At 40.3% G+C, this 26,441-nt stretch overlaps 1 protein-coding gene across 3 annotated transcripts in view; it reads left to right on the forward strand.

The window, feature by feature from the left end:
• Nucleotides 1-26,441, forward strand: part of ADGRG6 (adhesion G protein-coupled receptor G6) — a 141,726-nt gene that overhangs the window by 57,962 nt on the left and 57,323 nt on the right. For 2 of the 3 annotated variants that reach the window (XM_014939586.1, XM_014939583.1), the window contains exons 3-6: nt 6,049-6,390; nt 12,174-12,794; nt 18,425-18,493; nt 21,558-21,641. In XM_014939586.1, coding sequence (XP_014795072.1) covers nt 6,049-6,390; nt 12,174-12,794; nt 18,425-18,493; nt 21,558-21,641 — 1,116 coding nt within the window. The remainder of the gene's footprint in view (nt 1-6,048; nt 6,391-12,173; nt 12,795-18,424; nt 18,494-21,557; nt 21,642-26,441) is intronic. The other variant, XM_014939584.1, reaches the window with a different exon arrangement.

Raw genomic sequence — 26,441 nt, forward strand, 5'->3', positions numbered from 1 at the left:
AGTAATTTTTATCAGGGTAAGCATACAGTAGCAAAATTAGGTTCTTTTTGGAAGATCAAACAGCTTCTACAATTTGGAAAGTAAATAAAGAAGCAAAAATAAACCTGCCACACCTCCTCATTTGCACTTTCTGAGAGAGAATTCGATCAAATTGTGGGTTGTGCAGAGAGCAGACAATGTGGTTTGCTGTGCAGAGGCTCCAGAAGCTCCAGTGCTATGCTTAATGTTTTGAATAAGAATTTGTGTAAGTCTTATCTTCTAACTAACTTATAAGTGAGTAAGCAGAGCATTACTTTATGTCCAGACTGAATGACGTGACACTTCTTTGCAATTAATATATCCACATTTTGCGTGTAAGTATTTCTGTAGGGCTGCAGATCCCCTTTACATCCATTTTTTTTTTTTTTTAAAGTGAAGATAAGCTACTGTTGAAGCCTTTGCCATGTGATAGCTGCTCTGGGTTTAGTGTTTGTGTCTCGTTGGAATAACACGGGTTTGTTTGTTCTGTAGCCATTCCAGCCCACCCACATCTTGGTGGTTTGGCCCTTCCTCTTGCTTGTCTGCAGGTGTGCCCATTGCTGACCTCATTCACCCGTCTATTTGCAGTCATAAATACATTTAACCTAATGTTTGGTCATATCTCTGTTATGGCATCCTTGAAATAGAAAAAAAAAAAACAAAACCAAAACCAAACCCAACAATTAATTGCTTATTATAAAGCAAGACTTATTCCTGCCTGATGTTTATCAAAACAGATATTTTTTCACGCTGCAACACTAAGTGATTCTAAAGTTTCACTTCTTTTTTGGGCTTTGCCACGCACTTGCAAGTCCTTACATCATGTCACCTCCCCACGCTTCTCTCTTGGTTCAAAATGACTATCCTTTTAAGTGCTACCTTTTCAAATGTAAGTAAAGTGCTGAAAGGTTCTCAGATGTCTACATGAAAGCAAATTCTAATTAATTCTGTACTGCTTTTCTTATGGCTACATTGCTCAGTGCCATAGCTAAAATTTATTTCAGGATATTTTCCTATGAACATTGTGTCCCTCTACAGGGAAAAGTAGAGTTAATTTTCATGCCAAAATGGAATCCAGCAGCCTTCTATCTTACTTTTATGAGGGAGCCTTTTAATGGACTTTCAAAAAAAAAAATACCAGTAATGTTAATTCAGCCCACACGGGCTATCATTGCGCTGCCTACGCCAAGTGTAGTTATTTACACTTCTGTCGGGTGGTAAATGCTGTGCAGAAGTGCAACTGGAAAAAGAAAACCCAAATGCAAGGTGTAACTTAGTGTGAAAACAAACTGTATAATGCATGAATTGCAAGTGCAGACGTTTTCCCCCAGAGACCCCGTTTCCTTTGATCCTGACTTTTATAAACTTTTAAGTCTTCAGGGCTGAAATGGGCAGTGTCCCAAGCTGGGTTGGTTTTGCTGTTTGAAAAAAAAAAAATCTTAGCCAAACAAAATTTGTCGTCCAGCATTTCTCCAAGGTTGGGTAAGTGCAAAAATGAAAGCAGCTGGAGAGATAGAAGTCAAAACTCACGCTTGAGGAAGAAGAGCAGAATATAATAGCGCAAAAGATGAGGTTTTGGGGGGAAAATGATGACAATGGAGAGTAGAGAAGTGTGGGGAGCTAGAGGAAAATATGAATATTACCCCAGACTTTGGAGTGATGTGTGGAATATGTTAGTCATGTAAGAAGAAATCAAAAAAGAGAAGTACGAATGTATGGGATGAGGTTACATACAGAATGTTTCCTTCCCGAATCTGCAGTGCAGTGTTGTAGCTCTGCGTCTGACTGTGGTTCAGCTGCCCACAAATAGCTTGTGAAAGTCACTTTCAAATTGTGGACCTCAGTGCCTACAGGAGCCTTCATGAGTTCAAATGGTGGCATTCTGTGCTGAGGCTCTAAAGAGACAAAATTGGTAGACAGGACAAGCTGGGCAATTAATTTTATTCCCTATGATATGGGGTTTGCATGTGCGCATGTCTGTTTTATGGTGCAATCTTTAATGAGTCACATACTGTTTCCCTCAGCCCTTTAGTTTTAGGACAGTCTTCAGATGATTCAGCATAATGTAGGAAAGACCAGTATAGGGTACTTTCCTCTGGATAGAAATTGAAAGGTGTATATGTGAAATAGGCAGGAAACTCCCTAGAAGAGAGGGACTGGTCTCGTGGTTAGGAAAATTGGCAACTGCAAGAATGGGATTCTATCCCTGCCTTTACCGATAAGTTCCTATTAAAGGTAGCCAAATTGCTTTGACCAAAATTTTCCATTGGCCACCAAGTACTCATTTTTGGATTTTCTACAGTGGGCCAGATTGGCAGACTGCTCTCCCAGCTGCAGTTTAAAGTCATAGATAGTGTGCTTTGGACATATAAAACCCTGTACAAATACTAAGTAGTTAAGGAAAATCAGTACTATCATCTTTTAGTTTAGGGTCCCAAAATCCATGGAAACTTTTGCCAGTTTTGCCCATTACCTCCATGCCTAACCTTATCCTTATAAAATGGGCATGATATGAGGGGAAAAAGCCATTTCTCTTACAGTTAATTCCTCTTCTGAAGTCAATTAACATTTGTGAATCACTTAGATAACTTTGGTGAAAGCTCTAACATACTCCAGATGAATTTATTTGTTTTCCTTTTTAGTATAGTGTTAAATTGTCATACTAAGTACTTAATTATTCTTTTATTATTGAAAGTATGAGCCCTGCAGGAAAAAAAAAAAAGTGATTATGAAACGAAAACCATACCCATTCTCATGAATATTCTCATGATGGAGACAAATGAATTGCCCAGTGGAGTACTTGATTTCACTATACAGGGAGGGTGTTCATTTTGGTTTGGGGAATGAAAGAGGGGGAGAAAAGGTGAAGGCTTTTATTTGATGAAAATTATTTAAAGAGTGAATTTCGTGTGATCTAGGATGATAAAAAATACTTGACAGGCAGATTCTGTGCATGTGAGGTTCCTGACCAAGAATAACATACCTACATTTGTTCCCATTAAAATCAATAAAATATCTCAGATTGCTTGTAGAAATGTTTGTGGTGTGTATTGCAACAAGTATTCAGTATCCACAGTTCAGAACTGCTCTGGGCCAATTGGATTGCAAAATATCTGTCAGTTTTGGCTGACAGCCTGAGATTGCCACAGCAATTTTTCTCTTTAATGAGTAAAATAGGTGGTGTTTATAGAAAAAGAACTGTCTCATGAGAAGCTGTGCAAAAAGTTCCATTCAAAACCATTCTGTTTATATATAGTTTTGTTGTTTGTTTTCTTTTCTTTTTACTTACTACTGTGGACATTTGCATGAAAACAGGATATTTCTCCTTCAAATTGCAGTCAGGGACAGAATAGCTGCTATGCCAAAATGGAGCCAACCCACTTCAAAAAAAGTAAACTATTTTGCGCACCAAATCTGTTTCTTCTGTATATGTAAAGTGAAGCACTTATTTTCCTACCTAAATTTAGGGCTTGTTTTTTTACATTAGTTCTGTAAAACCAACAAAACAATATGGATATAATAAAATGAGAAGATGTTAGTGAAAAGATTAAATGAGTAAAAAAAACAGTAACATAAATAATATTTATGTTTTAGTGTCTATAGTGACAGACTGCAGGGATAAAAGTATTTTCGTTGTGTGTGCTGATGGGGTTTTTTTGCACAGTTTAGAAACAATGATAAATACTCGAGAGAGAGAAAAATAGAAGAGCTGAGTCCTGTTATGGCTGCTGGTGGTCAGTAGAATTAATAAAGGCTGGCTTCTCTTTAGAATGTCTGTGGTTTTTTCTGGTGGACAACTTGACATTTCTGATCTCAGGTTGCGTGTAACGTTCTACCAACTTCAGAGATAGACCTTTAGTGACAAGTGGTGGTTTTTTTCTGGTTCAGCAATATTTTATAATGCCCTTAAGATTTACTTCAGGGGTCCAAGGCTGAACGAGTGTACATTAAGACTTGTGTTCCTGTATGGATTTACATCACTTAACAGCTTAGTCCCTGGCTTCGGGTCCATCTGGGTGCGCAGGGAAAGCCCTCAACTGCCCAGAGAGCTCCGTGTCATTGATTTCTCTGCAGGAATGAGTAGGACAGCGGGTGAGGCGTGCTGCTGCCAAATCCTCACCCCTTGTAGCCCTCATCCTAGCAATCAGGGAGGCAGGAGTGTGAATCACCAAGCCTTCCAGCTGGAGGCAGCTCCAGCCGGAGCCGTCTTAGGGCTGCCCTGCCCTGCAGAGGCTCACTCGCCCTGGACTAGGAGACCTCAGTGGCTTGTGGCTTAGAGCGTGCTTTTCCTGTTCCTCCTCCTCTCAATCTAGGGTGGTTCTCTGAAAACCCCTGCCTATCTGCGCAAAATCCTCTGGCCAAAGCCGTCATCTGTTTGTACAACCGCAGGACCAATAAGTAAATATTGCCTCTCGGGTTAATTAATGGAACAGCAGGGATTCAGGGCAGGTGAGCATAGTCCTCTCACTTATCAAGATTTCCAGAGAAGTTCAGAGTGGACAGGCTCCTGTTTGTACTGTACAGATCAAGTTTTCCAATGTCATGAGCGCCACTTCTTCCCAAAACTGCCTGCAAATCTTTGAGACAATCTTTTTTTTTCCTCATTTGAACAAATAAGCATCCCACTGCTCTTTTCTAGTGTAACTAACCTGTGTTTGTCTCTGAGAGCCCAATTAATTAATAGCCTTTTTCTCTCTTTGGGGCCACATGAATTCATGATTTGCAAATAAAAATTAGAAAAGACAACTCACAATTCTCCCTGTAGATGTAAACGGCTTCTTTTTTTTTTTTTTTGCCATGCCACTTCACAGAGTCAGGGTCCATCTGCTTCGGCCAAATACCATTTGAATGTGACCAAACAGCATCAGGACCCAAGCAGTGGAAAGAAATATCAAGGGCTCTTTGGAAGAGTTGTTGCATTTATTCCTGTTTTATAGCTACTCTATATATAGTTTACACTTGACAACTTTGTCAATTGCTTCTCCCTTGGGCAACTAATACTGCATGTTCACATTGTCCTGTTTTTTTCATACTTGTAGTACGTGTTGCAGGATTGTGGCCTGATGAAATGTTTGCAAAGTAATTCAGCATAAATGTGCCAGTTGGTTATACTGGCGATATTCAGCTCCCACCCAGTTTGTTCAGCGCTGCTTTGGCAAACTGTTACAGATTTCAGCAGCAGGCAGTTCACGGCAATTATATCATATAATGCGCTAAGTAAATATATGATAAATGAGCAAATGAAAACCAAACAAGAAACGCAACCCTGGGGACTAACTGGGCCTGAAATTCTCATGGATCAGCACAGCAGGTGAGCAAAGGAGCATCAGGGAAGGGGTAAGAATTTCTTAGAGCCCAACTGCCACAAATATGTCAAGGAACTGAGTCAGCAGGGTGAGAGTGCAGTAATTTGCTGTTGGTTCGAAAGCCAGTAGCTCGCTGCTGCCCTTCTGGGTGATACGGAGAGTGTTTGCTGGAGCTGCTGATGACTAACCTCCCGAGAGCTCCCCAGAGCTGCTGCTGCTGCTCCTGCCCCTCCTCAACCCATCTCTTGTGCCGCTGCGTTCCAGGGACATTCCTCTGGGAACAATAGCGTGGCACAGAGCGGCTGGAAGGGCCACCAGTCAGCATCGGACCAGCAGCCAAAAAATGTAAATGATGCCAGTCATCTTTTCAGAAGTTGCAGCTGTAGAATTTGTTTGCCTTTCTAAATTAAACGATGTTGCTTTTGCCTTTGTCGGGTCAATATACATAGCAGATATGTATTATGTGCGCAAATGAATATTTAGCAGTATAATTTTTATTTCTTTTTGCAGGATTTCATATATACTCTTACATAAAATACTATTTTTCTGTATTATTCCTGCAGCATTTTCCCCACTAGAAGCCAGGCTTTTTTCTGCCTTTCTTCCTCCCATCTCTGTTTATGCTTTTCTGTATAGAAATGCATTTAGTTAATTGTGTTTAATTAATTTCCTGTTAAGTTATCTCTCTTCCTGACCTGCAGCCTTTCTCTGTTTTTATTGCCAGCTCACGGATGCTACGACTGTAGGATCGTCCTAACTGACCCCTCTGGAGTTTTCACTTCCCCGTGCTTCCCCAGTGATTATCCCAACAGCCAAGCGTGCAAGTGGATCATCCGGGCACCTCATGGATTCATCATACAGCTTACATTTATTGATTTTGACATCGAAGAAGCTCCGGGCTGCATTTATGACTCATTGACATTAGACAATGGAGAAAGTCCAATGAACCTTTGTGGCATCACCGCCAAAGGATTATCCTACAACTCGACTGGAAATGAAATGATCGTGTCATTTAAAAGTGACTTCAGCATCCAAAAGAAAGGTTTTAATGCCAGCTATGTACGAAGTAAGTAAAGCCAAAGTATTTCATCCCTCCTGTAGATGTTTAGAAGGAAATGTCCTCTAAGGGTTAGAATGACACTTCCCGAAGGAATCAAGTCCTTCATGAGAAGAGAAAGGATGGGAAGGCTGCAGGGTTAAACTACAGAGCTCTCTTGTATATTTTTTTAAACTAATTTATTTTTCTTTAGATGAAAACAAATTATTTTATTCTGGGATGTGACATCAAGTGTGTTAGGAAAACTTTTCATATGCAAAGATTTTAGGCCTAACAGTGCTTCTCCCTGAAGATTTTATGCTGGAGGGTTTGGAAGCGGGACGTCTGTCCTTCAGGTGAGCGTACCTGCAGAGGGGCAGAGAAACCCAAAGGAGAGCATGAGAAGGAACTTAGTTGAACCAGAGAAAAGGCCAACCCGGACCTCTGGCCCAGTGAAATGCCCAGCAGTGGGGTTGAGTTTGTGCAGAAGGCAAAAATTCTCAGGGGTTCTTCCAGCCTCTAGAACAAGCTCCCAGGGATGAACTGGCATTGCAAAATAGCTACCTTTTCTTCCAGTCCCTTGACCTTCCTTTCTCTTCCTTAAATAGATACCAGTGCTTAAATTTTAAAAAGTCTAACAACTGCAAAAAAAAGAAGACACTCATGCTTTTTTCCTCAGAAGGAAAGGGTACAAATAACATGTGATTGATGTTTGTTTTGTTGTTTAAAGCATTAATAAGAAGTTGCTCTCACATGATAGTAAAGGGCATCAGGCTGATCCCTTACAGGCCCTATATGCTACTCACCTTGAATTCCACTTCAGGGTTATAGTTTGCAGTTGAATGCTCTTTTTGCTGAAATCACACACCTTAGAGCAAAGACTAGTCTTTAATCACAAGCACACCTTTCTCATGATTTTTCAAAAATATTTATTATGCCTATCCTTTATTCTAAAATAACTGAGATAGCATCCCCCAGAAATAATAAGACAAAAATAGTCCTCATGATGCCGGCAAAACTTGTGTGCAGTTCTGAAAAGAAAAAAAAGGTAACGTCATATCAGAGGAGCTAAAATTGCTTCTTTCCACTGACGTCCTTTCATGCTGGCAAAATGAATGTAGTAATAATTTGAGGAGCAAGCCCCTGTGCTCTTCTGAAAGTGGAAAAGGCTTTGAAATTTGAAATTTGAAAATAGCAGCTCTTGCTGTACTGTAAGAAATTGTCAAATCAAGTGGAGCATAAAAAATGATATGCAATAAGATTATGCAAAATGATTTATTTCTTTATTCCTCTTTAATATTTTAATGTTTAAAAGGTTGCCCAGAGAAGTTGTGGCTGCCCCATCCCTGGAGGGGTTCAAGGCCAGGCTGGATGGGGCTTTGAGCAACCTGGTCTGGTGGGAGGTGTCCCTGCCCATGGCAGGGGGGTTGGAACTCAATGATCTTTAAGGTCTCTTCCAACTCGAACCATTCTAGGATTCTGACTCTAAGGGATAATTTACAAATGGAATTGAAAGATGCAATGTTGCCCTCAGATGTGTTCAATGAGGAGGGAAAGGTCTACAGACATAGAGAACCATTTGTGTATATGTACCCATAGGTAATGTATTTTTATGAAAGCAAAAATATTGCCTCCATGCCAAATTGAATAATACCTTATGTTCACAAATAGCACTATTAAAAATAACATAGTGTTGGAAGTTATCCTTTATTTTTTAATAAGAAGATTATTCCTCACTGTGAGTAAAGGTGTCAATGACCTTCACCAGTGACTTATACTGTAATGTTTCATAGACATATATATTAGTTCAGAAACTCTATGTTAAGGTTTGCTGTTAGGCATCTACACTAAGGCTGCTGAATTTTGTTTCATTACTCGAAATCTGTAACTCTCACCTGACATCTTGATTTTGACTGTGGATGCCAGGTCAGTTGGCTGCATGCATCTAGGGCAAATTATAACTAAATTCTCCTTATTGCCCACGGTTGTGCCTTTGCAGGGGCATCAGAAGATAGTTACAGACAAAGATCACAGCAACGTTTAACCTGGCAATGGATACAGAAAAGGGCTTGGTAAAGGGATGATAACATACTGGTCTCCTTTCAAGTTATAAAAGCATGCTGACTTTAGGACATAACACAGTGAAGTTATGACACATCTGCATGGCAGATGTCAGTGCTACGCTCTTCTGTCCTTGCAAGGAATTGCCAAAGCCATCAGAGAGATTGCACATCCCCTGACTTCAGGCCCCCAATGGAGTTTCAAAGCTCCTTTGTCAAGCTCACACTATTATTACTGCTGCGAATATGATACCTGAGAAAAATCTTTAATTTCTCCCAGGGCAAGGGAAAGAGTGTTATATTAATGTTTTCTTTCATTTCTCAGAAATGATCACATGGAAACAACAAAATTAAGTAGCTTGCTAAATTTTGAGTTTCATAAAGTAATGCAAAGTCGGAAAGTAAGGCACAGCAATTTCCTATGTAGAAATAGCATTTAGAAAGACATTAATGTTACCTCCTAATATACAATATGTACACAAAACAAAATCTATGCAGGGAAAGACAAATATAAAAGAGTGGGTTCTGGGGTGGTATTAGCTGAGAATAGAACAGTTTTTGCGTGACTGCTCAGTTTTATATCAGTGGTTTCAAACTGAGTTTCACGGAGCACGTCGTGTTACCCATAACAACTGGGCCGCCCACACAAATGTTGGCTTTCCTGGTTGTCACCTCCTGCAACACACCAGCAGCAGATGGATGGGCCGTATCCTCAGCTGCAGTAAATGAATGCAGCTTTGCAAGCCTTAAGGGAATCATCTCAATTTACACCAGCTGAAGAGCTGGCAGGTTAAATGATTTTCTAGTAATAGTTAACTGTGTAAGTAATAGCTCTCCACTGGTAAGTAGAAGTCACTCAGCCACCAAAAGGAGAGGAAGGAGAGCCAACAGACCTCTGTTAGTACAGAAATACTTGAGACAGTGTCATGTAAAATTAACACTCAGTTGAGTAGTACTCCAGCAGCCTGGATTAAAAGCACAATCCAGTGGGGTAGTAACAAAAAGCTCTCAAACAGGTATTTGGTTTGTAGACCACATTAAAGTTGATGCAAAGTGGGGTAATAACAAAAAGCTCTCAAACAGGTATTTGGTTTGTAGACCACATTAAAGTTGATGCATCATCTTCCAGCATCAGTGAAAGGGCAGATGAGAGGAGTGAAGCTGAGAGCAGCAGAAGTCACCACTCAAGCGCTGGGTGGTGAGAAGATCATCAATGGGCAGAAAAGCAGGTTTCCCTGCAAGGGATTGTAAAATACAGGCTAGGGACTGGCTTGCTTATGGATAAAGGGATGTATGAGATGTGAGACAGCAAGCTGGAAGAAAGCTGGGGCCCTAAAAAGCAGCAGAGGAAGGCTTTGTGTCATCCCAGTGCCCCGATGTGGATCTTGAACAGCCAGCTGCCTGTTGCTGGTCGCTCCTCCTGCATCCAGGCTGCCAAGACTTTTGTACATTTTTCATGAGTAAACAGCAATGCAACCAAAAAAAAAACCCCTGTTCATTTTAATCCAGTTACCTTCCTAGCAGAAACAATTCAACATCATTCTGAATGTAGTCTAAGCATCTGGGTGAATATTCCAAGAATATATGTATATTCTTCCTCAGAGAATAACTGGTTTCTCCAGTACTAACATCTGAAATTCATCAGTATGATGACTGGCTGTGCAACAGTAATCAGGAAAGAGATCTGCGCTTAATGTTGATGGCAGGATTCTGCTTTCTCCACATGGACAAAATACTTGTCAGTTTTGTCCTTTCACTGTACGGGGAAGCTGCCAGCAGTTAAATCTGTTGGAGTATGGCAAAGTTGAGTAGACTTGTTCAGTACCAGAGCTGTGTCCTCCCTCTTTGTTTCTCTTCCCGTACCGTTTAGATGTGACCAGATGGTCCATAACTCTCCTGACCCGCCCCCCAACACAGGCTGAACAGTTCATATAAATGAGCTTTCTTCTTTTTCAGGTCTTGAATCCTTATGCTTCTTCTGGAACACTTTCCGTGTTATGTGAGGAAGCTTACAGTATAATTAACCCATGAAAAAAATGCCCCTGTTTTCAATGGAGAATTGAACCTATTTTCTATCTATAAAATTGTTACAACATACTTTTTCCCTTGGGAAGAAAAAAAAGCTATGAAGTAAATCCAGTAGCTATAAAAACCCAGTATTTTTCTCTCTTCCCTCCCATACTCCCGTTGCTGGGTTGGTGGATAACGTGCAATGCTTTATGTTATTTTACTATATAATATATTGGTCAAATTATGTCCTTGTGTATATCCAAATATGGCAGTTTGGAGCTCGGCGTCTTTGCAAGGAGCTGGCAGAGGGAAATTGCAATACCACAGGCTACACAGAGTCTTCATACCCCATGTATCTGCGTCTCTTCCCAAGTATGGCGTGACAGTCACCCTTCCCTCACATGTCTCATCCTCTCATACTGAAAGGTTTTTATTTCATTCCGAGAAGGGAACAGGTGTAGTAATTCATGTATGTGTTGTGACATCACTTAAAAATCCCAGGGGAGACTAAAGATTAACTACCATGGCGGTTATTCTTCAGCAAAAACCAGTTTCACTTCCAGCACATACCCTGTGAAAATGTGTAAAAGAGGTAGCAGATGTTTGTTGGAGAAGTGGTCTGCCACAGAACTGTGGAACCAGCAGTAAAACCAAAGGTTGCTGCAATCTGGTGCATGACTGATAACCTGAAACTTCTTTATGCGGAGAAAGTTACTAGAAGAATTTTTCTGCCATAAATGTGCCAATAAAGCTGCACATATTGACACTTTATTTTGAAAAATAATGTTCTCCAAAGCAGAGTGAACAGAACCGTCATTAATATCCTCATGGAGAAATAGCACATGTCATATGATACTGTTTCTCACATTTGGTGACTGCCATTTTTACCAGTACAAATGAGGATACTTAATTATGATTAGAGACAGTAATTCTGTCCATGCCTAAATACCCTTACAGCTGTGCATATTTGCAAGAGGACTAGCCATTTCTAGGTACTTGTGCAAAATCCAAACCTGCTGACCCATATATTAGCAAATAGTGAACATCTTGGATATAAATATTCGTGAACATCTTGGATATAAATATTCATGAACATACGTTTACAGTATTCAACCCGAAGGCTGCTGGGGACTAAAATGAGAGGATGCCTAATGGTTTGCAGAAACCCGTTAGCTGAATTCAGGATCAAAAGGCTTCAGTTTGGCAAGGAATGTAACGAGGGCTTTCTTCTATTGCGATATTTAAAAGAAGCAAGGCCTGAACTTCATTGGTATAACGCAGTCATGCAGACAAGTAATTAAAATAATATATCTTAGGAGCAAGTCATACTGTGTTTTTTAAAATAACTGGTTTATTCCATTGCCTAATGCATCCTTACTAGATGAATTAGTAGTAAATTTTATAAAGTGAGCTGTGAGGCAGCGTTGGAAGTTAGTAGGTAATATGTCCTAATATTGCTCTTAATGCAGCTTGAGGAGTTTTTAGCTGTGTGTAGAGCAGCATTCTCTAAGCCATTGAAAAGGAACTCTGTATATTCCCAGCTGAGTCCACTCCCAGAGCCAAATTCCCCTTCCTGCGTGCTATTGGTATATTGCAGTGATAAAAACCACCTGATGAATGTTTGATTTAGTGAACGTTACTTTAATCCCTGCTGCCAGTCTGCCTTTGTTGGTTTTTTTTTTTTTTGTCTGTATGATAAAGTTGGGGATTTTTGTTAATTTATTTATCTGCTCTTGGTTCCAGTCGCCGTGTCTCTGAGGAATCAGAAGGTCATCATTCCCCAGGTCCCCGATGTCGACGCCGTGTCCGTGGCGGAGACCGTCTCGGTGCCGGAGCTCAGCCAGTTTACGCTGTGCTTTGAAGCCACCAAGGGCAGCAGCGATGACAACGACGACTGGAAGGTTTTCTCCTACACTGATGCGCTTTCGAAAGAATCCTTCAGCTTCGGGAAGACCACAAAAGGCCATTTTCTGTCCATCTCAGGCATGCAGTGCGTCCTTGAGAACGCATTGCCCCGAAACGCAGAGTTTTTCACAGGAACCTTTCAACAGCTCTGCATCGTAGGGGACAGCTTCGCGGGCAGTGTAGGTGTATACGCCAAAAACACCTATCATATAGTGTACTGTCCAGATATCTTTGGCAAAGTTATCCCTGGAAATGGGAGGCTGGTGCTGGGCTCTAACAGCAATGAAGTGAGCTCTCTAAATGGGGACATTTACAACTTCCGCCTCTGGAATTTCACCATGAATGCGCAAACGCTGGCCAACCTCAGCTGCGATGTGAAAGGGAACATTGTAGACTGGGAAAATGAATTCTGGAGTATTCCAACTTCAGCACTGAAAGCAGAAAACAATTTGAGTTGTGGTGAGTAGGCCTCGCCAAATCTTTTTTTGCTTGTTTTCCCCCCACGCTTCTGCATTGTGCTGAACATATCGTATACCAGCACGGGGAAAAAAAAAAAAAAAAGAGAGTTCCTGTGAAAGAAAAACAGCTAGGTGCTTACCTTTCTTAGGCTTTAGCTCAACTCTTATCATACACGAAGTCTTTGAAGGGTATAGAGTTGATTCCCTAAAGGAAAAGGACAAGTCCCCTAAGCGTATTGGGTTGCTGCTTGGAATGATCTGCAGATCAAAGCTCTTCCAAAGCAGTTTGTTTGTTGCCCTTCGACTCCTCCAAAATGGGGATAACAGGCAAGTACCTCCTAGCCTCAAGTAAGATTAGAGTGGTCTCTGGAGAAAAAGAATGTGTGTTAACCAACCATTTAGTAAATGTTTTTGTACCTGCCCTTTGGCTACCTGGAAGGAGCACTTGCTAGCCCTGTGCTGTGTGTGCAGAGCCAGCAAAAGCCGTGACAAAACGCATATGAGACAGAAAAGAACAGGAGAAGATTAAATTAGAGGCGGCAGACAGGAAGGAGGGGGAGTTTTAGATCGAAATCATCAGATTTTATCTTCCTGATGACATGTTATCAGTCCTTCTTTTAATTGGTAATTACTCAAGGTCTTTCTTCCTGTAGATTACTCCAGAAGATAAATTTCAATATACAAATGGCCTACTTTCCTTTCCCGGCTCAGCCCCTTCATTCTCATAAATGCCCAGTTGTAGTTTTTATATATGTATAATGTTGTTACAGCTGGTTCACAGTTTTCTACTGGAACAGTTTTTTGCAGATGAAAAAAAAAAAATCAAACCTGAATAGTCTTTGTCACTTTGGACCAGCATTATTTTTTTTTTTTTAAAGAATGTTTCGGTTAGTAACCGCTATAGAGATATTTGGATAATTCTAAAATGCATAGAGGAAAATATGAATCATGGCCAGCGGTAGACTATACATGTACATACGATGCTTGTGAAAACCAACTGCTATCACACTCCATGTTCACAGAGCTTGAGTCCTCCTATTGTAACAAGTACACATTTGTTTGAAAAAAAAAGAAAAAAGAAAAGAAAAAAAAAAACAAAAAAGTTAAAGTAAGCAGTAACAAATATTGGCTGTTTCTGAATCACGTGGGGTCTTTTCGTATCTGATGTTGTCCTCTCCAGTTTTGCCTTCTGACACCTCACTACTTATTAGTTTAAACATAGTTTAGATAGTGTCAATATAAGCATCTCCTGACAGAGCATCTGTCAGCACTCTGAGAATCCTTCCTTTAAACCAGAAGCTGGCATCATTAAGGTGTGCTAGTTTCTGTATCTAATAGCTCATGAAGGATTAAGTTGGCTAAAAAAAAATATAAAATCTTGCTTACTTTAGTTTAGTCTAACCAAAGCGTGAAGTGCTCATTCACAGCTAGACGCTGGGGCAGCTCTCAGCTTGCCTCTGCTAACAAAATTTAAGCAACACCTCTATAAAAACATGAGCAACTGGGTGCCTTCACCCCTCTACCAAAACAAAGAGAAGGCTGATCTAAACATAGACCGTGACTGATGAAGGTGTTCTGGACGCAAAAAGTTGCTGCTTTTCCAGCAGAACGAAATGATCTGGTAGAAAATGACTTCTCAGAAAATCTTACTGCTCTTACACCATTATACAGTGAAGATTACTGCAACAATTTTGCTAAAAAACCTATCAAGACTTCTATAAGTGTTGCGGTTTCATTTAATTTGGACTGGAGTTACTGGTCCTGTCCTTCTTTCTGTTAAAGACTGCACAGTCCTGTGACACAAATGTAGTATCACAGCTGTGGGCATAGAAACAATACACGTATTTTGATTCCATGGCTTTATTCCCTGGAATGGCATTGTTGAGCAGTTTTTTTTTACAGCAGGACATTATTTTAGGAAGCGTATATTAGCGTTCTTATGTTAGGCCCAGGTCTCTATGCAATAACCATTCATAAGCATGGTTATTTCCTCTAACCAAGCCTGTGAGAAAACTAAGTCGCTAGTCAGTCTTTTTCCTTTAAAGATGTTAAATCACTCCCTATGATGCAGGCTTTCCTGAACCAGAGTATTTCCTAAAAGAAAATACTGAGTGCAGTGCCGTTTCAAAAATGGTTACTAATCCCAGAGATGGAATTGTTAGAATTTTTTTCCCTTCATCTTCTTGAATAAAAGCCTTCATTGTAAACCCAGCCTTCAACAGGAGAGTTGATGAGTCAGGCTATCAACCATGAATAAACCACTGACAGTGAGGAGATGACTGTAACTGATTAGGCTTCATTTAGCAGCAATGGAAGGATTTATGCAGAAAAGAGTTTTTCGCACGGCTCCAATAATGCTTCCCCAGGAAGCCGCATGTAACTTGAAAAAAACAAAACACTAAACCAAGCATTTAACAGTGATCTCAACATATCTGTGCCTGAACAGTGCTTACATTTTTCAAGGGGTATTATTTTCTTGGGTTTTCAGACAAAGCTTTTACAAGTAAATTTACAGAGCATGAAAACACTGGCAAATTGTTCCAGATAATCTTTTCATAAGTTTTACCTTCTCCTGGTTTATTCCTTAGACTAATGTTTTCACAGCTGTGCAATCATGGTGGGGTGTTTCTGGAAGACTTGACGGAATTCTGTTTTTATTGCCGTACCTTCGCAGGGCTTGCATTTAAAGGTGTATGTACACAGCCTGGGTATCCGGACTAATTTTAAAACAAGTAGCCTAGGTAACGATAGCGGTGTCACACCACCAGTTCAGAGCTGAGCGCAGGCAAACTGAGAAGCATTTGATCAACTTCTGGTGCTGATTTTGGAGCCTGCACTGACCGTACCTATAGCAGGATATAATCTACTCAGTTTAAGGGTAACGTGGCTGCACGTCTGTCCGTGTCTGCAACTGCATTTGCTTTGTGTACACCTCCTATGAGTCCTTCATTCCCAAAGACCAGAGGAATCCTTAATTTCGCTGTCAGATTTAACTCGGGGTGGGATCAGTCTGCCTTAAGCAGCTGAATGATGTTTCAGGCTGAGCTAATTACCCTCACTGCTGTTTATGAATAGTGGGATGAAAAAGGCTGTTCCAAAGGTCAGTGCATCTCATACTGGAGAAGATGTCTCAGTGAAGTCAGAAGTTTTCTCTGTAGGAGTGCCTGTTCCTGTCCACTGACTGTAAAGAAAGCCTGGTGTGACGAGCAGATACGGATGTCTGAGTTTTAGACATCTGAAGTGGGTGAGATATATCACCCGAAGTGTCTGTAATACAGGTCCATATCTACTGTTCGTGTTAGTGACCGTGACACCTGACTTCATGAAGTAGCTTATGCCAGGTATCTGTTTGCATCCATATCATTACATTTTCTTTGGTGGACACTGAGGGAAAGTCTAGTCTGGCCAGAATTCAACCCAATTAAAAATCAAAAAAAGTTTATTGAATATATTAACTGAAAATATTCCTCTTTGGAGTATACAGTCTTCTGACTTAAGTTTTTTCTGAAGTTGGATTGGATTTTTTTTTTTTAGTATCATCAAATAAAATCATGATTTCTTTTTTAAAAACTCACTGAAGAAAATAGGAAAGTCCACAGATTTTCCAAGCCAACTTTCAAGTGATGTTTCCATGATGCAGAACCAAGAGGAGATGGCTTACAGCAGGTTTTGATATTGGCTGTTTAATATTAGCAAATATATTTTGGGGGGCAAAAAAAATCTCATGCAGGAGGTAGTACATTCACTTAGGACGTTCTTCCTGGAGTTCATAGGAAGTATAACAAGGAAGTGAGTTTTCCTGTATGTCTTAATCTATTTGAAAAAAAAAAATAATTAAAATGCTGAGCTTTAATACTTGTTGAGGATCACATGTATTAAATTCTGCCCTATTTTTGTCGGCAATGTGTGTAGTGGTATCTGTGGCGTGACATGATTTCTGTGTCAAGGCCCCATGCTTGGTCTGCTCTTGCATCACAGGAAATGTTTTCCTAGCTATCTTTACGAGCTGCTGGGTGGTGGCTCTTTAATTTTATGGAAGGATCCGCAGTTTCATGAGAGAGCCTCATTGAGTCAATATGGTTCTGAAGTCGGAAAGCAAAAGCCAAAAGGGCAGCGCTCCCAGTAGGTTGAGATTATGCCACACTGGCCCCGTTATTGTCAATAGAGTGTGCAAAGGCAGCTGTATCTGCAGCTGAACCACCGGGATACCCAAGGTTTAATTAATGCCGTTTCAGCAGTTCTCTTTCTGTAGCCGTTCTTATATGACCCTGTTTTTGTCTCCAGATCATCAAAGTGTGTGTGTGTGGGTATGAATAATTCAGTCGAGATACAGAGTTATAACATTATCTGCTTATAAATCATGCATACCAGAATATTAATCACACCCACGCCCAGGGCAGAGGAACAAGTTTAATCACCTTTAATCTGGTTGGTGTCTGTCACAGGCAGATTACTCAGAACAGCGTGTGGCGGGTAACCTGTCCTACAGCAACGGAGCCTGGTGGCTTCTAAGGCACGCGTTGCTGCTCATGAAGATTGCATAAATCCTGTGGACACACTGACCCCTCCGCTGAAAGCCATTTCACACAAGCTGCGCTCACTGAATGTGATGTTGTTTAGCTGGAGGGTGTCCAGAGGAGAGCCACCAAGCTGGTGAGGGGTCTGGAGAACAAGTCGTACGAGGAGAGGCTGAGGGAACTGGGCATGTTTAGTTTGGAGAAGAGGAGGCTGAGGGGAGACCTCATTGCCCTCTACAAAGGAGGATGTAGAGAAGTGGGTATTGGCCTCTTCTCCCAAGTGAACAATGACAGGACCAGAAGAATCATAGAATCATAGAATGGTTTGGGTTGGAAGGGACCTCAAAGATCATCGAGTTCCAGCCCCCTGCCATGGGCAGGGACACCTCCCACTAGAGCAGGTTGCTCAAGGCCCCTCCAGCCTGGCCTTGAACACTTCCAGGGATGGGGCATCCACAACTTCCTTGGGCAACCTGTTCCAGTGTCTCACCACCCTCATAGTAAAAAATTTCTTCCCGAGATCTAATCTGAATCTTTTTTCTTCCAATTTAAAACCGTTTCCCCTTGTCCTATCATTACACTTCCTGGCAAAGAGTCCCTCCAAAATGGTATGAAGTTGTGGAGGGAGGGTTAGATTAAATATTAGGAAGAATTACTTTACTGAGAGGGTGATCAGGCACTGGAACAGCCTGCCCAGGGAGGTGGTGGAGTTGCCATCCCTGGAGGTATTTAAGAAACATGTAGACGTGGCACTTCAGGGCATGCTCTAGGGCCCGAGACGGTTGGGTTGTTTTTTTTGTTAGTTTTTTTATATTTGGACTCAATGATCTCAAAGGTCCCTTCCAAACATGAAGATTCTGTGAGTCTGTGATTCTGTGAAAACCAAGGGAGGGTACATAAGCGACTGCAACTTGCAAGTCGTCAGGGTTTTCATGGATCCTTCGACCGCAACAGAAAATAAAAGGCACATAAGTCTTAAAGGCAAACGGCAATATCAGCTTTGCCGCTGAGAAAAATTAGGAGGAGACTGCAATATATAATATATTTTGAGACATGATAGTTTCATGCCCAGTAGCCAAACCTTTCTAATTGTTTTACTTTTTTTTTTCTAAAGGCTCATACCTAATTCCCTCTTCTACAATTGAACCGACCAGTTGTGCAAACCTGGGGAGCCTTTGCCAAGGTAAGAAGCCCAGGTCATTTTCATAGTTTCATCTTTTTTCAACCTTTATTTTCCTTGGGTTTTCAATTCCGTTTCTATTTTATTATTGTCTCTAAAAGGGTGAACTGCAATAAAAAATAGCAAGGAAAGGAATTCTTTAGTCTCATCAAGTGTGTGGGTGTCCTGTACATACAATATGTGGAAAAAATGTGATCTCTCCCTTGATGATACATTTTCCAAATAGTCTCCATTATATGAAAACTGAATTAATCGACTACTTTCATTTCTTTCTCCATCTCTTTTCCTCCTCCACATTTTGACAGTAAAATATTAACCGGAGTAAGAAGTAGGTGCATCTGTTAATAAAAAATGAGATGTAAATAAAGGAATTGACTATTCATTTTTTCCAATAAGCCATTTTGAGGCTAGATACTTTGAGATTAGCAGGTAAAAATTTAACTTTAAACTATAAAATCCAGCAGCTATTAGTTAGTGAAACATTTGTTAGAGCACTTAGTGATGGTTTAATAGTGTAAAAATCACCACATCTGAGAATTCATTAGGTGTCTTTAAAGGTCAGCTCAGCTGAATGCAAGGAGTAGGTGAGCTCTAAAGATTTCCATGCCATGTGGATCGTTGGACATGCAAGGACAGTTAATTTGTTCTGCTCTGCTGAGAGGCTGAAGTTCTATAAAAATGCTTGACATGAACAACATCGGCCCATTTCTACAATACCTTCATGAACACAGACCTCCTAATGAGGTGGCCTGCTATGTTAAACTTTAATCACAGCAGCAGCTGCACCAAAAATAATGTCTAACCCTGTAACACTTTTTATGCTGAATAGTGGAAGAAAGAGTAAGGAGAGAATAAAAAAGGGGAGGAGGAAGTCTCAGAACTCTTTCAAAACTGACATTTATAAGTAAATCAGATTTACCTGAAAAATAAAAAGGAAAATGCTCCCTGCTTGGGAAACCAGTAAGAGAACTATGTCAGTCTTCACTGTACTTCTCTCAGATTTTCCTTAAGTAAATTTGGTTCAGGTTCTTGGAGCATATTGTACTGGTCTCCACAGGGAAAGTGAAATGCCAGTTATGTCCATAATCAGATTTCAAAGAGTAATTTTTAGGTATCATATTCACAAAGCACAATGTGATCTGAATGCTACGACTTGAGTACCTTAGGCTAATGTGATAGGCACAGTTACCCATTATTAGTCTTTTTATGTCTAAAGGGGAATACAGCCACCATATATAGAACTTTGCATATTCTCTTGGAAGAAATCTGAGTGTTTTCCTTTACCAAAATGGCACGGTGTGAAAGGAGAGAGAATATCTTTCATTAGGTCAGCTAATATGGCTGCAGAAATGCACACACTTTCAGCGAAACAAGCCTGTGTTTCTAAAAACCTCATCCTTTTTTCCAGCTTTATTAACTTGTCTAGTAGAAGATACTGCCTCTAATAAAAGACGCTACCTTTCAAACTTGCCTCTCTTAACTTCTTAGACCATCACGTCTTCTATAAACACTATGAGTACTTTCATGAAGGTAATACTCTTTCCTTCTCTGAAATGTGTTTGGCAAAGTGTCTCTGGCCTTCTGTGTTTGTCACTTGGGAAGTGGCAGATCAGATTTACTCTGTTCATCATCATCACCGTTGTTGTAATAATGAAAATGATAAGAAGATGCCTGTCTGTCTATTTCTGTCAGCACTGCATACTTATTTTAAACTGAGAGGCCAGTTTGGATTCCTTTTGTGTTTTGTGTTTGTTGTGTGTTGAGCAATAGCACCAGTAACAAAGTTTGCGGATGTCAGCTTATGTCAGCTACAGTCTGATTAAAAAGCCATTTTCTCCATTATGCTCAGCAAATATTTTCATTCATTGGCAGATGCCTCCTGTAACAGTGTTGGCTGGAAGGTACAAGCAGTAAGAAGCCTTATAACTTGTTTCTCAGACCATATAGCCCTGAAGTTACACGGAAGAAGAGCTTTTTTGTGTGTTATAGGGTGTCACTTGATATACTCACTTTCCCAGGTAGAACTTATTTGCTGCAGCGTCTGACTCTTCCTTCTCTTTCCCTAAGTTTCTTGTTTCACCAAAATCCAAAAGTTAGCTAGAACAACCTCACAAAAAAATCAAAAGTGCAATTTCTCACCTAAAATACAATTGCTTAAACTTTCCATGTTGGTTCTTGGTCAAAATCTGCCAAAGCCATGTAATACTGTGAGATTATACTGCACCAACCTTCAGATTTTGAAAAGAGTTTTCAGGAAAAAAGAAATCTGTCAGTGAGTGGATTTTCATTCCCTGGGAGTTACTAGATGAAATTAAATTATTTCCAAACTGTTATTTGAAAATTTAGTAGCATGATCTTTGAATTCCTCTAGCATGTATACCCTCCCAGTCCTCTGAGGGGGAAATTAACAGTTTTGGCTCTTCACTCTGATTTTGAAAAGTGTTCTAGCTAGTTCTCCCGGGAAACATTTGCCTGGGTTGTGTGGGGTGACTCCTGTTAGTGTCAGTGGGAACAGCACAGCTGAGAGCCTACATGAAGTTTTCATAATATATATTCCAATTCAATTATTCCAAGTCTGATTTCAATTCTCTTTATTGTATGGAGTTCAATGGAGTTAATTGGATCCTTACATGAGCATTTCAGTCACACATTTGTTTGTCATCTTCAGTCTCTGAGTAGGGACGATTATTCTTTTCATGAGCAATATTCTAAGTGCATGCATCTTAGAACTCATAGGATCTATTTTCTGATCTTTGCACAGCTGCTTGGATCTGAAGCTCTCATAAGGGGATTTTGAGTTTATGAGAGCAGTACAGGGCTGATCTTGCAAACCTTACACTGGCAAAACTCCCACTGAAGTCATTGAAAGTGAAGATTACAGGATTGGGACCTCAGTTCATACCCATTCATCACTTTGTGCAGAAAAAAATAATGTGTTTATTTAACATTTATGGCATTGTGTGTAGATGGTTTCATTTTACATTGTCATGCATTGTTCCCATTTTGTCTTACCTTATTAACATTCATATTTCATTCAAGTTCACCTCTTTCTCATCTTTATTACCAGCTACTGTAAATGCTACTACTCCTACACCACCCACTGTCACCACTAACATGCCCGATACTAATAGAAACGATAAGCCAAACAATGGTAAGAAATCCTGTGTTACATTTTTCCTTGTACTGTGTCTAGAACAAATTTGTTGTATTTTAAGGTGTGTTTTTCACAGTATCATAATGTCAAGGGTCATATCTCAGTTCTGATCTCATTTACACTGAAATAAATCAGGAGGAAGTTCGCTGGACCACGTAAGAATGGTGTAAATCAGAACAGAACCAAACTCAGGGTGTATTTCTATCGGGTTTACCTGGCTCTTGTATGAGGGGGACTCACTTTGTGCCACCCCTTGTATTTACCCATGCAAAGAATGAGGGAAAGGAGAGGGATTTTAAAAAAAAAAAGGGTCCGAAAAGAACCATGCTGCTGAAATGCTTTAAGGCTGCAGATGATGAGGCGTTGTGTAGCTCCTGCTTGTGCAGGCAGGGTGGTAGGATGCTGGGATGGTCTGTTCCTCACTGGGCAGGCCCAGGAGCCAAGTGGAATCGTTCCTATGGAGCAAAGCCACTTCCACTGAGTCAACAGGAATCTTTCCACTGACTTCAAGAAGAGCTGGATCAGGCTTTACTAGGGAAAATGTTGACAGTATCAGATATCGTTTACTTTTCATTTAGAAAGATTAAGGGGAAAAATAAGGTAGTAAATGAGCCTATTATTAGCACAGGAAAAAAAGCAGGGATTTCTTTTGAGGTTTTCTCAAATTCTATGATATCACTGTCTCCTAAAGACCGAGCATCATTTTGTGAAGCACTGCTAAAACATTTATTAGTTTGTTGAAGATAGTTGTTAAACATTATTACCAACACAAAGATATATTTCTGCAATTTTCAGCTAAGGCTTAAAGATATTTTTTGTAAAGATTTATTTTTTCAGTGTGCTCCACAGAAATAAATTTGAATCTAGGAGTTTTTTGTGGGTTGTTTTTGGGGGTTTTGTTTTTCCCAGGTGCGTCAGTTGTTACTGTAGGATTTTAAATTCTTGGAGTATTTTTTCTCTTGGCAGACCATTTCTTATACACTGGCAATCAGGCAGTGCAGTAGACTATTTGAAAGAGTATATCTGAATTCAGCCTGTTTGGATCTACTAAGCTGTAGAATTAAAAAGAAAATATTGAAAATTTCTTTCAAATTTTGCTTTTTTCTTGTGAGGCAGTGCAGTAGACGATTTGAAAGAGTATATCTGAATTCAACCTGTTTGGATCTACTAAGCTATAGAATTAAAAAGAAAATTTCTTTCAAATTTTGCTTTTTTCTTCTTGTGGAAGCACTCACTCTGTGTTCTCCATGAGTAGTTCCCTCTGATTTTTGTAACTACAAAAGGAACTTTATGCATTATTAATGTTAGTATGAATAAAAGCTAGACAATTAAGTCATTTTTTGGCTTTGAAACTCCCAAGAGAAAGTAAGACTAAGAAAAATAAGCCCAATTCATTTACAGTAGAAGCAAATTAAACTTTCACTCAGCTAACTGGTGTCATTTTCCGCACTTGATAAAGTTGATTTTTTTTACACCAAGAGCAGACAGCTGAGAACAGGCAGTGAAGTTGCATATATTTTCTTTAATCCATTAACTATGTGGCTTACTACACGCAGACCTGCAGGAATTCAGACTTCCTGCTACGGTTATCTTCAGAATGAAGAGAAATTCACCCGAATCCTCCCATTCACGATCACAGAGGCAGCAAGAGTCTAAGATAGAAGGGGTCAAAACCATAGGAATTATCTCAACCCCAATTATTTGGCCAGTGAAACAAAGGCCTCTTCGTCTCGGTAAAAACTCAGCAGATGAGAACCCAGAGAGGAAAAACACATACAGCTTGTTTCTTCCAACTATCTCCACATCAGCCGCTTCTGAGGAGACGAGCAACAGCACCTTGGCTGTTTTTACAGAAGAAATCAGCCTAGATAATACTATTTTGAATGGTTCTAGAAGTTCATTTCATGGCCCTTCTGATGCAGCAGCTGCTGTTACAGAGCCTTCCGCGAATGTGGCAGTTCCTCTTCTTCAAAGCAGAAGCCCAAACGCAGAGCTAGCACGGACTTTGGCAGATGGGCTAGATCATTCCCATTCTGAGTCAGCGTTCCGCTCTCCCGTTAGCAGCAGCACCACCACCACCACTGCTTACGAGCACAAAAAAGAAACTGTCTGGATTTCGTCCTCCAACAGCAGCCCAACCAGTTCCATGCACAGAAGCGACGTCTTGGAGCCTGTGAGCTGGTGGAGCGAGGCTGTGTTTCATCACCCGATGACCTCTGACATTCAGGAAGACAGACTTCATTCTCTTTCCAGCGTATCTGTATCACCCACAGAGGAGAAATCATCAATCCCCAAAAGCAGGCTAGATTTGCTAGACTTCGCACCTGACAATTTTTACCTGGAAATGATAGAAGACAGTGCTGATAGGAAAACCTTTTCTACGGTAGCAACAAGCAGCGAATTTCAGCTTAGAAAGTCTGTGCACATTCATGAACATCACTCAGGGGACATCACAAATTTAATGTCTGTGGAGAGACCACATGCAAACCCAACAACGTATTTTCAAAACATGAAAAAGCCATACACAAAACTTATGCCTGACATCCACCCGACAAATTCATACAGTAGGGAACTACTGACATTTTCAACACTTCTGGTAGGAACAGGCTGGACAAGCTCAGCATTTAAGCATGTTGTAACAACCCTGCCTGTTTATCAACAATCGTTGACTGACATTTATTTGGAAAGCGACAGCATATTTATATCTAATAGCAATTACTGGTCTCATTATTTAAAACATTCAGTATATTTTCAAAAGCCAAGTGAGACCCGCAGAAAAGGAGTACTGGAGAACAATTTAGATGCATTTCATGGTAGTAGTGAAAATGAAGAGTCATCTTTTTCCATATCTGAACCGGAAAACATGAATGGAGTTGACAGCTCCTGGGACTCAGATTACTTAGATTTTCCAACAAAATACGTAGATATTTCCCCTTCTTTAACAGCAAGTTTCTGGACTGTTTCCTATAATTTGAAAGAAACATCTCAAGTGTTTTCTGAGGATCCATTGGAAAATTGGTGGCTCTCATTAAATAAGCTGCTTTCTTCCCCAACGGAGAGATTGCCATCCATTAGTTCACCTGCTAAGTCTGAGAGTACCTCTGAAGAAACATCTGCCATTAGATTATTAGGTCACAGGGCTGAAGAAATGAATTTCTCTAGTCATGCATCAGCTTTGGAAGCACAAATCTTTAGTTCCTTTGTTCCAGGCCTTTCAAATAGACTTTCAGAAACTAATGGCAGGACAATGTTGCAGTCAACAGTGAACTTTGCAAACCTGACCGTGTCTTCAACCAGTGATTTTTATTTTCATTTTCCTTTCCCTTCCCTGGAAGCACCTTTGAGTCAACCCTCTGTACAGGTAAGTCCCTTTGAGAAGGTACTTGAAAACTCTACAGAAAAATTAATGATACTTGATAGTTTGCCTGTACAAAATGGAACTGACATAGTAAGTGAACAAACCAACATGACCTTCCTAAAAAATAGGCAGCAGCTTGTTTCTGTCCTTCCAACACATTCAGGAACCCAGTCTTCATGTTCAAGGGACAGCCAAGCTGCTTTCTCAATCAATACAGCAGTTGAGAGTTTGATAAACAGTACAAGAACACATGGATCACCGCAGTCTCAAAGTCTATCGGTGAATGATGCTGTAACAAACTTTATTGATAAAGCAAGCAGTGAAGTTCAAATAGAGGCAGGTGGTTTTTTTAAAAACATCAGTTCGTTGAGTTCTGACTTCCTACCAATGACATTGTCTTTGGAATTAAGGCACCTTCTTCATTCAGACTCAAAATTCAGAGTCAGTGTACCTCCTAACAGCTACTCCACACCTCCCCTCCCAAGTTTCCAGAACCATCTTGATGCAATTTCTCCAAGCCTGATCCCTCAGTGGGATGTGGCAGAGTTAAACTTGCCAACAACAGTGACACCAAGAAGTCATCTGACTGATTTAGAACAAAACTCTGTTGAAACTCAAAGGGACAGTCTGAGATACTCTTTATGGGCAGTAGGACAAGAAATCATTGCTGATAATGAAGATATAAGGAATTCTGCGGTTCTGACATCAACAAAGATATTGAGGCTTTCTGAATGGAATTCAGAAGGGGAAGTGCCTGGGTCCTTTAGCAAGCAGAAGGAAGGAATGTCTTCTCTGAAAATTGTTAGTACTCATGCCTTGGATTTTGAAAATGCTGATTATGGACATTTTGATGATCTCTCTTCTATTTTGGAGTCATCAAGAACTGTAGTATTGAATGACGCAATACCTTTGCCATCTTCATACAGTGGAGTTATTATTCAGCACCAAGAGACCACTTTGAAGGGCAGTCTGACAACACCTGCAGCAGCAATCCATCACCCTCTCATGCAGTCCCAAATGCCAGTTTCTTCTGTAATGTACCATCAGTCATCAGTTTCGGCAGATGTTCATTCCTTGGCCAATTTACCATCTGGGATATGGCAAAATACCACCCCTTACCCACCACCGAATCAACTTCCTAGCTCTCCTACAGCCTTTTTATCTTGTTTATGTTACTCCTTCACTGAGCTGGGCTGCCTCTGTCAACCTGAGGTTAACTACAGTAGGTCAAGCTGTTAAGTTAGATGTAGAAAAAAAAGATCATCTTAGATATCTAGTCGGTAGACTGAACATAGAAGTAGTTGGCTTTCCTCCTTTAGATATAGATCCATTTAGCATATGAAAAGATTATGGAATAGTACTTTAATTGCAGTAGAAGGGAACTTGTAACATCTTAGTGATAGTAAGTGTCATTAACATGTGATTTCTAATTTTTGTGT

The sequence above is a fragment of the Calidris pugnax genome, unplaced genomic scaffold (genome assembly GCF_001431845.1).
Source record: "Calidris pugnax isolate Ruff unplaced genomic scaffold, ASM143184v1 scaffold57, whole genome shotgun sequence".
Lineage (NCBI taxonomy): Eukaryota > Metazoa > Chordata > Aves > Charadriiformes > Scolopacidae > Calidris > Calidris pugnax.